This window comes from Rousettus aegyptiacus, unplaced genomic scaffold (assembly GCF_014176215.1).
Source record: "Rousettus aegyptiacus isolate mRouAeg1 unplaced genomic scaffold, mRouAeg1.p scaffold_m13_p_2, whole genome shotgun sequence".
NCBI classification, from domain to species: Eukaryota; Metazoa; Chordata; class Mammalia; order Chiroptera; family Pteropodidae; genus Rousettus; species Rousettus aegyptiacus.
The window spans coordinates 81,272,786-81,286,771 of NW_023416295.1; the positions used below are offsets into that span (position 1 = coordinate 81,272,786).

The following is a 13,986-nucleotide window of genomic DNA, read 5'->3' on the forward strand; positions in this document are numbered from 1 at the left end:
GCAACATGGATAACTTGATTGCATGGGTCAGGCACTGTCCTGTGGTTCACTGTCCTATGTCCTCAAATTGACCTGAGCCCTGAGAAGGGGATTATGACTCCTCCACACAGACCAATGACACACGCATTCCATTAACAGTGCAAGTGAAACATGATACTTAACAAGGCCTTTGGAGGAAGGAAAATCTGCTCACCTCTGTCAGCGTTTTCTTTGTTTCATCGTATTTGGCTTGTAGGTTGGTATGATTTGACCGCAGCTATAAATGAAAGATAGAAAATATCTGCTTTCATTTGATCCTTACGACAACACATATATGAGTGGCATCCCATTTCACAGATGAGATGGAAGCTCAGAAAGATTTAAATGGAGTAAATGTGGAAATTTAAGAAAGGTTGCCAACAATAAATGAAGAAAAGAACTCATATATAATTAGTATCAGCTACATGTCAGGTGATGTTCTGGATATTCTGCATAAATCCTATCACTGAATCCTTACAGTCAATGGAAAAAGACATTATCCTTATTTTACAGATGAGGAAATAAAGACTCAGAGGGATTAAGTTAGTTGACTAAAGCTTCATAGTTGATACCTGATAAAGCTTGGATTCAAATTCAGATCTGGTTTTTCTGTATGGCTACAACTGATTCAGTTAACCGACATGCCCATTCACAGAATACGAACTGCATAGGATAGATAAGACTGGTTGGCAAACAATGCAAATAGAAGAAAGGACTTAGGACTTCAACACTAAGAGAAAGAAAATGAATTACCTTTACTGTTCAAAGTTATGTAATTGTAAACTTATATCTCGAAAATGTCATTTCCTTTTTCCTTACTAAAAAGGTATAGCCTTATGCTGTCTATGAACTTTTAGAAATCTGGAAACATTCCAAGCAAAGAGTCGCCTTTCTCATCAGGGAGTTCAAGGCAGGCTTCCCCAGCAAAGACTCACATAAGCTGCATCGTGGCACGGAAGAAGTGTGCTAGGAAGGAAAGACTCATCTTTAATTTAAGTAATAAGTGTTTTCTTCATCTCCTCATCTGACCATATTTTCTTAAGGAGGAAATATGGTCAGATGAGGCTTAGTTTTCATCCTGCTAGAGTCTTCCACTATTCTCCTGCCTCCATTTTCTTCTTCATCATTAACCTTTAGACATACTTCCAAAATTTGGCTGTTGGTTAATACTTTTTTCTGTATTCCTTTCTTTCCTCAATCTCAGGTTTCTTCTCAGCTATCTATCAGCTGTACCCGAGTTGTGCTACTGCAGCATATTCCCTTGTTGGACCACGAAATGTTCTTTACTCCTTCTCTTGCTTTTACCCTTCCCCTATTTCTCTATTGGGCCAAGACCCTCTCCAGGGTTCCTATCACCAAGGCCACAGGTGCATCTTGGTTGCTTTCTGCCTGCATTACCTTGTAAAAGAGGTTCTTGAATTTAAAATTTGGATTCTCTCTTATACTATTGGTAGAAGTGCAAATTGGTATATTAACTGATAAATTATTTGACAGTTTCTAGCAAAATTGAAAATGCATCGATTTTTTGATCCAGCAATTCTACTTTCTAAAAATCTATCTTAAAGAAGTATTTATATGTTTGCACAAAGATGACTGCATGGAGATATTCATGGGAGCATATATCTGCATTGGGGAAAAAAATCCTGGAAAAACCTACATATCCAAGAAGAGGGAACACATTAAATAAATTACAGTACATATCTACTATATCATACTATACAGTCATTAGAAAGAATGAGGCAGATCTATAATGTTCAAATTTTAGTTCCACTGCTAACAAACTGTGTAACCATGGGCAAAACTACTTCACTTCTCTGTGTCAGTTTCCTTATTTGTAAACTGAAGATAGTTAATGGTACTATTGTTCCACTGGGTACCATGTTCACAAGAACTCTGTGTGAACCGAATGAGTTAATTTGGAAAAGAACTTTTTAATATATTCGGTAAAAAAAAAAAAATCTGTTTTAGCTATTATTATTACTGAAAGAGAGATATCTATGATAGAGTAAATGAAAAACAAACTCAATTTTATGACCAAACGAACTACTGTCCGCAGGTGAATGGGCATATATGAGAATTTGTAAAGGCCTAGAAAATAGAGGCTGGCTTTAAGGAGTGGAGCATTTAACCATTTTAATCTTTACATAGTTCTCTGCTATTTGGTTTATTTACAGTAAACTTATCCTTCTAACTTAAACAAAAAGTAGTAGAAGCATTTAAAAACAGAGACCAAAAAATGTGTCTAGCACATCTGCACATGCATGCACGCATGTACACACACACGCGCGCGCACACACACACACAAGCGCAGAGTATATGCTCTCTCATTATGACCTGCTACTCAGTGCCCACCAAAAAGTGTGAGGCAGATGCACAGGGATGAATGAGGAGGCTAGGGAGGCAGTTGAAGAGAGTGAGAGTGGAAGGAGCTGGGATCGAAGTCCTAGGATTGAATTCCTACACAAAAGGCATGTTGTTTGCTGCCCCTGTCACTTCTGGCAGACAGAATCAGAGACTATGAAAAAATGTACATCAGCTAGCCTAGAGGTGAGCAACCTTTTGTGGCAGGGCAAATTTAGGGATAGTAACAAAATTTAGGGGCTTCAGATTTTTTTGATAGGACATCCCAAATTAAAATGGGTTTTAGCAAGTTACCTGAAAAAAAAAATTACATATTCTTACAGCTTACATTTTTTGAGAAAAAAATATTAATATCTAGGCTTTTTTGTTTCTTACATTTGCATAAAGGTTCGGTTCATATAAAGTGCATTCTTGTTTATATTTTCATTTCATCCTTGAAGCAATCTCTCCAGGCACATTTTTACCATCATGTGAGACCCATAACTCATATGTGATATGTGACCATGAACCCTCTCCCTCCCTACCTCATTCTCCTCATTCAGTTAGCCTACCTACATAGCCAGGTATCACTGCACATGCTGGTCATCTTTAATAATGCTAACCACAATAATGATCACTGTCCCTTACTGATAGCTTGCTGCATATTAGGCAGTATGTCTGAAAAATAATAGGCTCTTGGTAAACACAGGTTCTGAACCAATTGCATAACAGGTTCCAGAGTCAGAGAGGCTTGCCCTTTCAGCTGGACTAAGAATGTGCCTGGACTGTCACTAGAACGAGGCATAGCACTCCTTCTCCCCAAGTTTAGATATGAGTTAAAAACAAACATCTACTCATACTGAGATACTCTGGCTCATGAGATCTGCAATATCCTCAAAAGAATCCTTTCTCAGAGAATAAAGACATTATGATAGAGAAAACCTCATCCTTGATTCATGCTCACCTTGATTCTGTGATGAGTTCTTTCTGAACCAATCTCTTTCAGATTCTTTTCACTGCCAAGGATCAGGAGTAAAGATCATCCTCCCTGTGCTGAGAATTACAATGTCTACACAAATTATCAAATGGAAACCAATTCACAGTCAGCCTCTGCATCCTTGTTTGCTTATGATTTGGAGTATTTGGTAAAACCAACCTATTGTTTGTTCAGCTGTGCCAGAACAAATTCCAATAGAACAAATGGAATCAAAGATATAACTGGCTAAGACCATTTGGTAAAGTAATATCTTTTGAACATGTGGGACTTGAAAAGATGAAAAATGCACAAGCTTGAAGTGCCAACTGGCATCCATTTTTGGAAAAGCAATTGTTACAGGAACTGCTTGTGAATTGTTCTTTCGAAAGCCATTTTCATTTCTATAATCTGCTTATTTTTTCAATTAATTAAATCTTATTGCTAACATAACTGAAACGTAACTTTTTATTTCTAATGACTGTTCTAAGTCAAACTCCCCAGCTTCCTCTTTACTTTCCAGGACGAATATATAAAGGTCTTTCTAAAACAGTCCCATCTGTCATCAAGTATTACAGAATGCCATCTCATAAGTCTCTTAAAAATGATCTAGTTTCCTCCATTTCTCCTACCACCACTGTTGGGAGCCATTAAGAGACACTGAAGAAGTCCTGTAGCTGATAGCCATGAAGCAACTGCTGAGACTGCTTAAACAATGGTTCTAGGAAGCAGGGTGTGGAGTTAAAGGTTACTGACTCTGGAGGGGAGGTTTGCCTCCTAAAGAAAGCTTCTTAAGATAGTGGAATGTTTTACAGCCCAGAAAAGAATAGGAACTTATGTAAATGCCAGCATTCCTACCGTAATGTACATTGTGCTTTGCCATTGTACTCTGTACCTTACTATTGTTCCCTGTGCTTTACTATTGTTCCCTGTGCTTTACTATATTGTACCCCGTGCTTTGCTATTTGTATCCAAAAACTTATATAAAGGCTATGCTAAATAAACTCAGGGCTGCAGCAGTGACTGTATGCCCTCCCGAAGTGCTTTCCTATCTTCTTTTTTTTTCTTAGGCTTCACCTTCCTCTTTCAGGTACTGATCGACTTTAGCCGGCTGGCTCTGGCACACTACTAGTCAAAACCATCAACAGTTCATGTCCAGGCTACTGGATCAGTCTTCTAACGGTTTTCCCTGAATTCCTTCTCACCTGAGTTCAATTAATTCTCCCATGACAAACAGAATGGTCTCCAAAACATGCAAATCTGATCATGCCACTCTCTTACTTAAACCCTCCAATGGCTTCCATTGTCCTTAACATAACCTGGGACATCCTGTCTGATAATACCCTGCTGACCAGCTGGCTCACTCACGACTCTCCAGCCATAACACAGAAATTGGCCAAGACCCTTACTCTCCAAGATTTTAGTTGTTGCATAAGTCCCTACACCTCCTATGCAGACTTCCTGCCCAGTCAACACCTACTCATCTTTCCAGCTGCAGTCCTCTGTTACCCAAGATCAGGTCAGGTCTCCCTAACAGCCACTCTCCTTTAAGCACTTATCATAGCTCTAAATAAATGATGATGTGTGTGATTTGTTTAGTCTATGTCTCCCGTTGCTACCTTAAGATCCCTGAGAGCTGGGATCATAACTTGTTGTTTATTCATTCCCAAAGCCTGGATTAGTTCCTAGCATACAGAAGTACTCAGTGAATACTTGTGAATTAATAAATCCTATGATCTTCTTCTAGAACAGAGGTCAGCAAACTTTTTCTGTAAAGGGCAGAAGGTAAATATTTTAGGCTTTGTAGGCAATGTGGTCCCTGTTGGCACCTACTTAATTCTGCTACTGGAATTGAAAAGCAGCCACAAAAAAATATGTAAACACATGGGTGTACATACACTCCAATAACACTTTACTTACAAAAACAAAGGGAGGCTGAGTTGGTGCAAGGGCCATGGTATGCTCTCCCCTGCTCTAGAACCTCCTTTCACCATTCTACCATGAGGATCTTAAATCCTTCCCCAAGTTCTCCCTTCTTGAAGAATGGTTTCATTTTACTTGAATAAAATTATAAAAAAACACCAACCTCTTCTAGATGTTTGGTCTTCTGCAGAATCTGCTTGTTCAAGGAAGTGACTTTCCGACGATGCAGTTGGGAAGTTCCTAATTTTTCTGGACTTTCTTCAGCTGTTAGCTCAGATTGCTGTGGAAAAGGGGAGGGCAAATCCAAAGGATTTAATTAGTACACCTTGGTTCATGCTACAGAACTCCTTCCCTGCTCAGTCTTGGCAGAGTACCACAGGCTCCTGTGCAAAACCCAGGTCCGGAGATGATTCTGGAAAAATGATCAAAATCTCTACCAACCTAATCTGCATTCCTTGCAGAAGAAATAGCATGTGCGGAAGCACAGGGATAAATAACTGTAGTTATGTTGATATCGTATAAGCAATAGGGCAGCTAAAAAGGGTCTGATACAGAGGAATGTCATAGTCACATTATCTTCTTCGTAAGAACATTCTGAAGTTATCAAGAATGACGAATTGATTCACTTTCATCATAGTAGTATAAACATGCTTAAAAAGTTTAACCATTCAGAAGCACTTACAATGAAGAGCAACACTCTGCCAACTTACTTCTCCATCTGTGGACTCATTTAAACATTTCTTATTTCTCTTCTGGTCTTCACAAAGCATAGATTTGAGAGGAATAAAAGTTGCTGAGAGAGGCCACTAGGAAATTTCTGAAATTATATATGTGAGAAGATGGGAGAAGAAAGTTTGGAAGGACAAAGAGACAATCGGGACTGGGAGGTGGGGAGAGATTTCTTGATAGGGAGATGAAGTGCATGCAGCAACATTACTGAGAAACCATGCATAGAAGGAAGCAGCCTGGACATAAACAGATGCTCGAAGACCGCAGTGAGAAGCTCCAAAAGAAATATAAAATAAACAAGAAGGTTGACCCTGTTACAATGGTGTCCCTAGAATACTTCCGAGATGATCTTAGATAGCTTTATTAAACAGTTAAATGCCCATTATAACCAAACTTTCTTTCTTACTAGAAGTAGCCCAATTCCAACCAAATAACTGATTTTAAACCCAAGTGCAACAAGACTATTTGGGTATTTGATTTTCCCTGTATGTTTTAAGCCCAGTGATCATAGGCCTAAACATCTAGAAGATTTACCCATAGGGAAAAGAGATGGAAAAGTGAAGAGGAGGAGAAATTAGATGGCATAATTGCCATTTATTTTGGCTAAGAGTTTGAATTCAGCAGTGTTATTAACAGATGATGAATTTTTGCAGCTTAACAACTCTGGAAGTGGGAAACAACCAGCAGGATATAGCTGCATAAAATAGTAAGAACATCATTTTCTGTCCCATGGGATGGTAGTCCATAGGGGGGGAAAAAACTAAGCATTTGCTTTTGCAACATACTATTCTTGAAACCTGGGATTTTGGAAAACTCCAGCTTATTTGGATTTCTAGGAATTGGAGTTAACTTTTAAAGGTGCAATTGGACACATCAAGATATTTACAACCTATAGTCTGGGGAAGGAGAACTGTTTCTAAAAATTATTTGAGAGTACAAAAAAGGGGGGATGAGGAAAGACCAGCCCACCTCAATTTCCAAATTACTTGTCAGAAACAATTAAAATTGAGTAATTATATATTCCTCTATTTTGACTGCATTATCCTGAACTGTATTATTTGGTTGCTTCTGTCTGTTATATATTTGGCAGCTTTTTTCTTAAGGATAATTTCAGATTTGGGTTTTAACATCTAACTTAGATTCCTTGACACTGATTTTAAAAGTATCACTGGCATATCCTCGGAGCATTTTATTTTGCTAGCAGAATTACATAAGCCTTCTATCTCATGATTTATTGACATTAGAAATGGAATTAATTCCCCACTCACAGGAACTACCCCACATGGTATGTGTTATGTTTGATGTTAGGATTATCTTGAGTACCCTGATCTCCTCCAGCTGCCTGTCTGGCTTTGAACCAGCCTGAGTGTTGGGCAGGCAGCCTCTAGGGGATCAGTGTCTCACTTACTTCCTCCAGTCTGCAGGGGTGAGCACACACCCATTCAGTGCCATTTGCACCTTGGGCATGTGTTGGAGGATGTATCCAACTCTTAGCAGATTTTCCTGCTGATTAACGGATTATGGCCAGGGTTCCAAGAGAATGAAATCTGCATGTCCCACCCAGCGTCTACACCCTTTTATCAGTGTACTTGGTACATATACAGCTTTGTTTTAAAACTGTTGACTTCACTTCCAAGAACTTTTCTTGCGGAAAACTAGTAGCTCTCTTGATATCTGGAAAGATTTCCGGGCTGCCCGGCTAGCGTGCTTGTGTGCACTCTCGCTCGCTCTCTGGATTTAAATTTTTAGTTATATGGTCCCTCAAAACTCTTTCAGGGGTTCTTCAAGATCGAAATCCTTTTCATAATAATACTAAGATATCATTTTTTTTTCATTCTCATTCTCATTAATTCCCATGATTACAAAGTGAAAATTTCCAGATGTTATATGATGTGATAACACTGCTTTGATGTGAATATGTAAAATATTTATCATTATTTTTAAATGAAGTCATACATAAGCTATCGGGATCTCAGTAATGTTAAGAGTTCTTAAAGGGTCGGTCCTAAACTAAAAATTCTGAGAACCACTACTTTAATCTAAGAGGCCTGACTTACTTGGGAATCACGTATTGGTCCCAATCATTGATTGGGACAGCCTCATGAGTACAGATCTCCAATCAATGGAGTGGGCTCACCCATCATTTATATAACACTGAGAGGGAAAGTTCTTTCCTATTCTACTCTTTTACTAGACAAGTGAGTCAGAGAACCATATAAGCAGAAAAAATACCTGTGGTGCACAGAAAGAATCTTGAAGTTTCTGTACAAATGTACTATTTATTCCTCTGTGATGATAGTCTATGTTCTCAGCAAAAGTAGGCTTTCAAAATCCTTTCTCTTATTGTTAAGCAACAATTCTCACTGCTCTGTGGAATCCCTTAAATTTGCATCCAAAAAGCATTAATGTACACTAACATCAATATAGGAAGTGCCATTTCCATATCTGACATTTCTCCAGTCCAATTAAAATGAATACTATGAACATGAACAGGCCCACAGAATATACAGATTTTGAGTTCCTCCATTTGCCTTTGAGTCTAGAGATGGGGCTATGCAAACTGCTTTGTTTAATGGGAAGTTAATTTTGTACAGATAAAATTATTTACTCCAGAGCTAAGCTGAAGAGAGTTCTTAGCCTAGTCAATGGAAATTTAATTGATCTATTTTTCAAACATACCTTTTATTAAGCAATCTAAGTTTTTCATTTCTTTCAAATACCCTCTATAAAGCCAAAATAACAAGACCGATGAAGGCAGAAACAGGTCTTTAAAGCAGTATGTCTCATATGCAGTTCTGTTCACCATCTGTCACAGTGGGGAGAACACTGAAGATAACCAAGTTGAATCTTGAAGGATGAGTCAAAGTTGTCCAGGTAGAGAATAGAAAATGGGTTTTATTGTAAATCCTTGACAGAAAAAAAATTAAAATCCTGGGGCATCTTAAGTGATTTCTATTGGAAAAGTACAATATCTCTCAAAAATACCAACCATTTACAAATATTCCACTTGTGTTTACATTGGAACCAAAGCTAAAGTACCCACCTACTTTTGTTCAACAATTTCAGATTAAGAACGTGCTTTCAAAACCACAGCATGGATTAGATAACTTCTGGCACCGATTCAATGTTTTCTAATAATTGACATAAATTCACAACTTCCATTCTTAGGGGAACAAGATTTAAATGTCATTCAATAATATTAGCCTGGTTCAAAATTATAAATTCCTTGGAAGAAAAAAAATGATTACTTTAGCTAAAACTGCATACTTTTATAATTAAAAGAGACCCAAAAGGTTATCTACATATCAACCTTCTTCTTAATACAGAAATCTCTCCATACCACCCCATCCCTCACCAAAATAATGGTCACTAAGCTGTCAATAGAGAAGATCCTGATCTCACGATGGTGCCACAAGCTCTTCATACCAAATAGAGGAATTTCCATTTCTGGTACCCTGACTAACAGTCCTTTGAAGACAAGTAAATGGATGACATAAAATATTTATTTTAAATCTTTTTAAAAACCTGCAAACTAGCAAGAATGTAAGAAATCCTGTTGAAAGTAGGAATCCTGGAAGGTATGTGTACCCACTGAAGTTGGCTTTTTTTCTCAAGGCTATTTGCCAAAACCAGGTAATCTCAAACTTTGATTTTTTAGAACTTAACACTTGCTTTGCATAAACCTTGACACAGGTGTAAGAGGAAAAAATCTGCAATGAGATTTTATAACAAAGATTGGGCCTCATGTATTTCTGCGGTTTAAATTCATACACTACCTGGATGGTCCCAAAACTCACAAGTCAAAACTATGTGTACAATACTTGCACCAAGGTGTCCCCAGGTGCTTGCCAGAAGCAAAAGTAAATTCTCTTTGAAAGAACAAAGCTTCAACTCTAGGCTTTAAAGAATTTCTATAAGTAAATTTCCAAGGAATTTGAACTCCCAGTCAAAAATCAAAAGCACACATGAAGCCAAAGTATCATGAGCAAAAGCCAGCAAAGACAGTAGAATCAGACCTGCAAACACTCTAACAAGAACCTGTCCATTCCTCCCTGAAGTAATAGAGATGAACTGTAATCACTCACAGAACAGTTCATTCAATTTGTCTTGTCTAGATGCATTCACAGCTTTTTTCTCTGCTTACTATAACAAGATGTCAGTATCTTTCACCATCTTGGCCTTACCCTCTGTATATACCCTAGCTCATGTGACCTTTTCAAGTACTCCAGATGGAGTCTGAGATATCCTGCAGATAGGATGGGATCACCACCCACTCTCCATACTCTGCTTCTGTTAATGAAACGGATACATAAATGTTTTCAATATTCTTGACTCCCACTAATGCAATCCCATAAACTTCAAAGATCCATGTTCATATAACACTGCTGAGTCTAAGGCACAGCTCTGGATCCCAAGATAAGCAATAAAACAACACTGTCCAGGATGCACTTAACATTTAGGAAATGTGAACAAAATCCAAAGCCTCTCTTTTACTGTCAGGTCAGATGTCATTATCACCAAATACTGAATTGGTATGACTGATTTTTCTGAAATTAAATAAAATAGTTCACATTGCTTGTCTTTAAAAAATGAATTTGTTTGGGCTCATAATTTTAATCTAAGATATTTTTGAATATTGATTCTATCCTCTAAGGTACTACCCACCTTTTCTTTTCTAGCTTTAAATGATGTTCAAATCTGACAGAACTAATTCCTATATCTTTATCCAAATTGATGAAGACCTTAAAAGGTATAGGCTGTGCTATGTGGCTTGAGACAATCCTACCAGGTTGATAATTCATTAGCCAATACCATTCTCTTAACTGGTGTCACTCAGAATTTAGGAAATCTTGAAGCAGTTTGGAAATGCAAACATATTTAGCATCATCCTCTCCAGATTTCTTCTTAATATCTAAATTCTGATTACAGTTTTAAATCTCTCTCCTTATCTTCGTTTAGTTCAATTTTTCATTACTCAGAACCTAGTATGTGTGGGGCTCAGTGGTATGCACCGGGGATATGGAAAAAGACACAGACCTGATCCTTGAACCTTCAGTGTCTAGTTGGGTAAAAGCAACTCATTCATGAATAAAGGGGCTGTGTCCTCCACCTTCTCCCCAAGCCTTAACTGTGCTACAGAGAAAGAGAGACTTTTGAAAGCTCTTCTTTTTCCTTCTTCTCTCTACCTTTCCTCTTTCCTTCAACAAATGTTTATGAAAATCCTATTATGTTAGGTGCTGGGGATATACAATGATCCCAGCCTCCATTGACAGCAAGCATGTTAGTCCTGGGAAGTAAGTAGGGACCGATGAAATAGTGCAGTTAGCAGTGTTATGAAGGAGACAATACAGAGCTGATCCATACAACATCACAGAAGAGCCTATCTGAGGAAGGGAAGTCACTCTTAACTTTGGGTAAGTCTCCACAGTCTTCCAGTCATCCATTAGCCTCTACTGAGGATTGATTGTTTGTTAGGCAACAGAAGTACAGAGATGAAAAATAAAATCCTGGCCCTCCAGAAGTATACAGGTTTAGGATATGACTTGTCTAACACCTGTGACCTTACGCAAAGAAGCAGTGTCTAGAAGGAAGGGATATAAAAATAGACCGGTGGCCCTTGCTGCTCCTGATCCCAACTGGGTTTTTCTACTTGTAGACACAGCAGAAGGTTACCAAGAGGGCAACAGCTCCTCTCCTCCACACTTCTTCCCCAACTCCATATGCCAGTGCTGCTAGAAAATAGCAAAAAAAAATTTTGGGGTGTGTGTGTGGCCAGATGATGGGATTAGAAATATTCATATCTAGGCTTATTAGAAATCACCCTGGTTCCAGCTAAGGGCTGATTCTCTAATGAAGTAGTCAGGGTCTGCTGGTTGCTAAGCTTCTTATGACCTTCTGGTGTAGGGAAGGCTCCTGCGGTGTGGCATCTTTACTCAGTTCCCAGTCCTCTTAAACTAATCTTTCCCATTTCACCACAATCGAGTACAATTTTAAAAAGTCATCCATCCTGTCTAATTATTAATAGGAAAAAAGTTCTATATTAACTACACCAACGACCACTTTTATTTGGGCACATACTGACATTTCGAATGGCAACACAAACTAAGTAGCTACTAGTGTCCACTTGCAATTACATAAATTACCCTGTAATTTATCTCTTACAGGTTAACTGACTCCTAACCTGGAGCTCCTGAGGGCAGCATCCATGTCTTACTCACATCTCTCTGTCCCTACATGTGACACTTCTTGGGACATAGCACCTGCTCAAGATGTTTGCTGGAAGAATTCATCCCATCTAAAGTCAATTTTATCAGTTCTTTAGCAGAAAAGAAGTCAAGTCAAACACTTAAAATACCCTCATATTACACCAAGTCTCTTTGTAAACATTTGAGAAGCCTTCACAATACTTAACTGGAAAAAAATCTCCTGAGGACCTATTATAAATGACTTATGGAGGTGCAAGCCCTCATGTGTGCCCAGAACCTTTTGGTTTCATAACAGCAATCCCTTCCTCTGGCAAATTATTATCTTGTACTCTCTCTCATTTCAGAGGAGCTGCTGATCAGGAGGCTGGCCACCTGGTCAGAAAAACTGTCCCAGTGAGGAATATGAGGTGTGAGCCACACCAAAAAGAGAGAGTCCTTCCTTAGGATTTTATGCACAGTTGTAGTGAGGGTGCTCTCAGACTGAAACAGTCTGTGGTGAGGCCTCCAAGGTGCTAACAGACACAGAGAGGGGCAAAGTGAAGCAAGGGCAAAGAGATAATGACAAGGCTATTGAGTGCCTAGGACCCCTGCATTTATGGATCTTCCCTTTTCCTTATACCACCATTCAGGGAAGAGTTTCTATCACTTGCAGCCAAAATGCTCCTATAAAGTACACTGTCCAGGTTAGTGAATGACAGAACTTAAGAGGCAGTTTTTTCTGCTGGTTGCATCATAAAAGTGGAATAAAAATTATCATGGTAGAGGGGCACAAAGTACATGCTAATCAAATGTGGTTGTCTGAATCCTCTCGAGACTTTCTTTCCATTGTGTTTTTACAGATATATCCCTAACCGTGCCCTGGCCATTGCCTCTCTGTGGCTATACCCAGCTCTAATTACCTGAGATTCCCCAGGTGCTCTTGAAAGATATCATATCAAGTCAGAGTATAGGCTTTCAATTAACTGCCATAGAATGGTCCTCAAAATCAAATGGTCAGAAGCAATGGTGCCAGAATTTCTTAACTGCTGGACAGAATTTCCAAAACCTATAAGAAAAAAATTTCTTCCACAAATAAGTCCCTTGATGAACCAAAATTCATCTCATTGTGGAAATATGATCAAGATGTTGACAGTTTTCTGGCTAGGATGTTACACTCTAGAGAGCTGGATGAGGATATTTTAATGTGGTAATTATTCAGTGATATGAAAAACCACTCACATACCCCAAATAGAAACTTCCACAGCTTCTAACAGCATAGGTGTGATTATGTGTGAGTGCCTGGGCTACAACATTTTCATTTTTCTTATGTCTATGGTTAGTTCCCAACATGACCTGGCTTCTTCTCTCCACTTAGCCAAAGTATGCAGTCAAATGTTGGGAAGAGTCTGAAGAGACCTTGTCACTGCAAAGCTTGGAAGCTAGACACTAGGATGGCAAAAGAGGCCTTCCCCATTTCCCACAAAGATGCTCCCAAAGAGACAGGCTTCACGCAGACAGTCCCCGTATGCAAACCTGGAACTTATTGGCTACATGGTGTTGAACAACTTACTTAACACTTCAGACTCCATATCTGTAAAATGGGCATAATACCACCGGCTTAGGTATTGAGTACTAACATTGCCAGGCCCACAATAAGGTTCTGAGGTTGCAGAGAAGAGTAAAATGTGGTCCACATATACAAACTTATACAGTTTCAACTACATATAAGTAAGTATAATGCTGGAGGAATGCAGAGGATTATAAACAAGAAGGCAGCACATTGTTCTGAGAATTAAACGAGATAATGGCATATAGAGT

At 38.7% G+C, this 13,986-nt stretch overlaps 1 protein-coding gene across 1 annotated transcript in view; it reads right to left on the reverse strand.

Annotated features, from left to right (window-relative positions):
• CCDC93 (coiled-coil domain containing 93) overlaps window positions 1–13,986 on the reverse strand; it is an 83,774-nt gene that overhangs the window by 28,397 nt on the left and 41,391 nt on the right. Inside the window, exons 12-13 of the mRNA XM_036236022.1 lie at window positions 5,418–5,534; window positions 194–256 (exon numbers count right to left, since the gene is read on the reverse strand). Of these exons, the coding sequence (XP_036091915.1) occupies window positions 194–256; window positions 5,418–5,534 (180 nt within the window). The remainder of the gene's footprint in view (window positions 1–193; window positions 257–5,417; window positions 5,535–13,986) is intronic.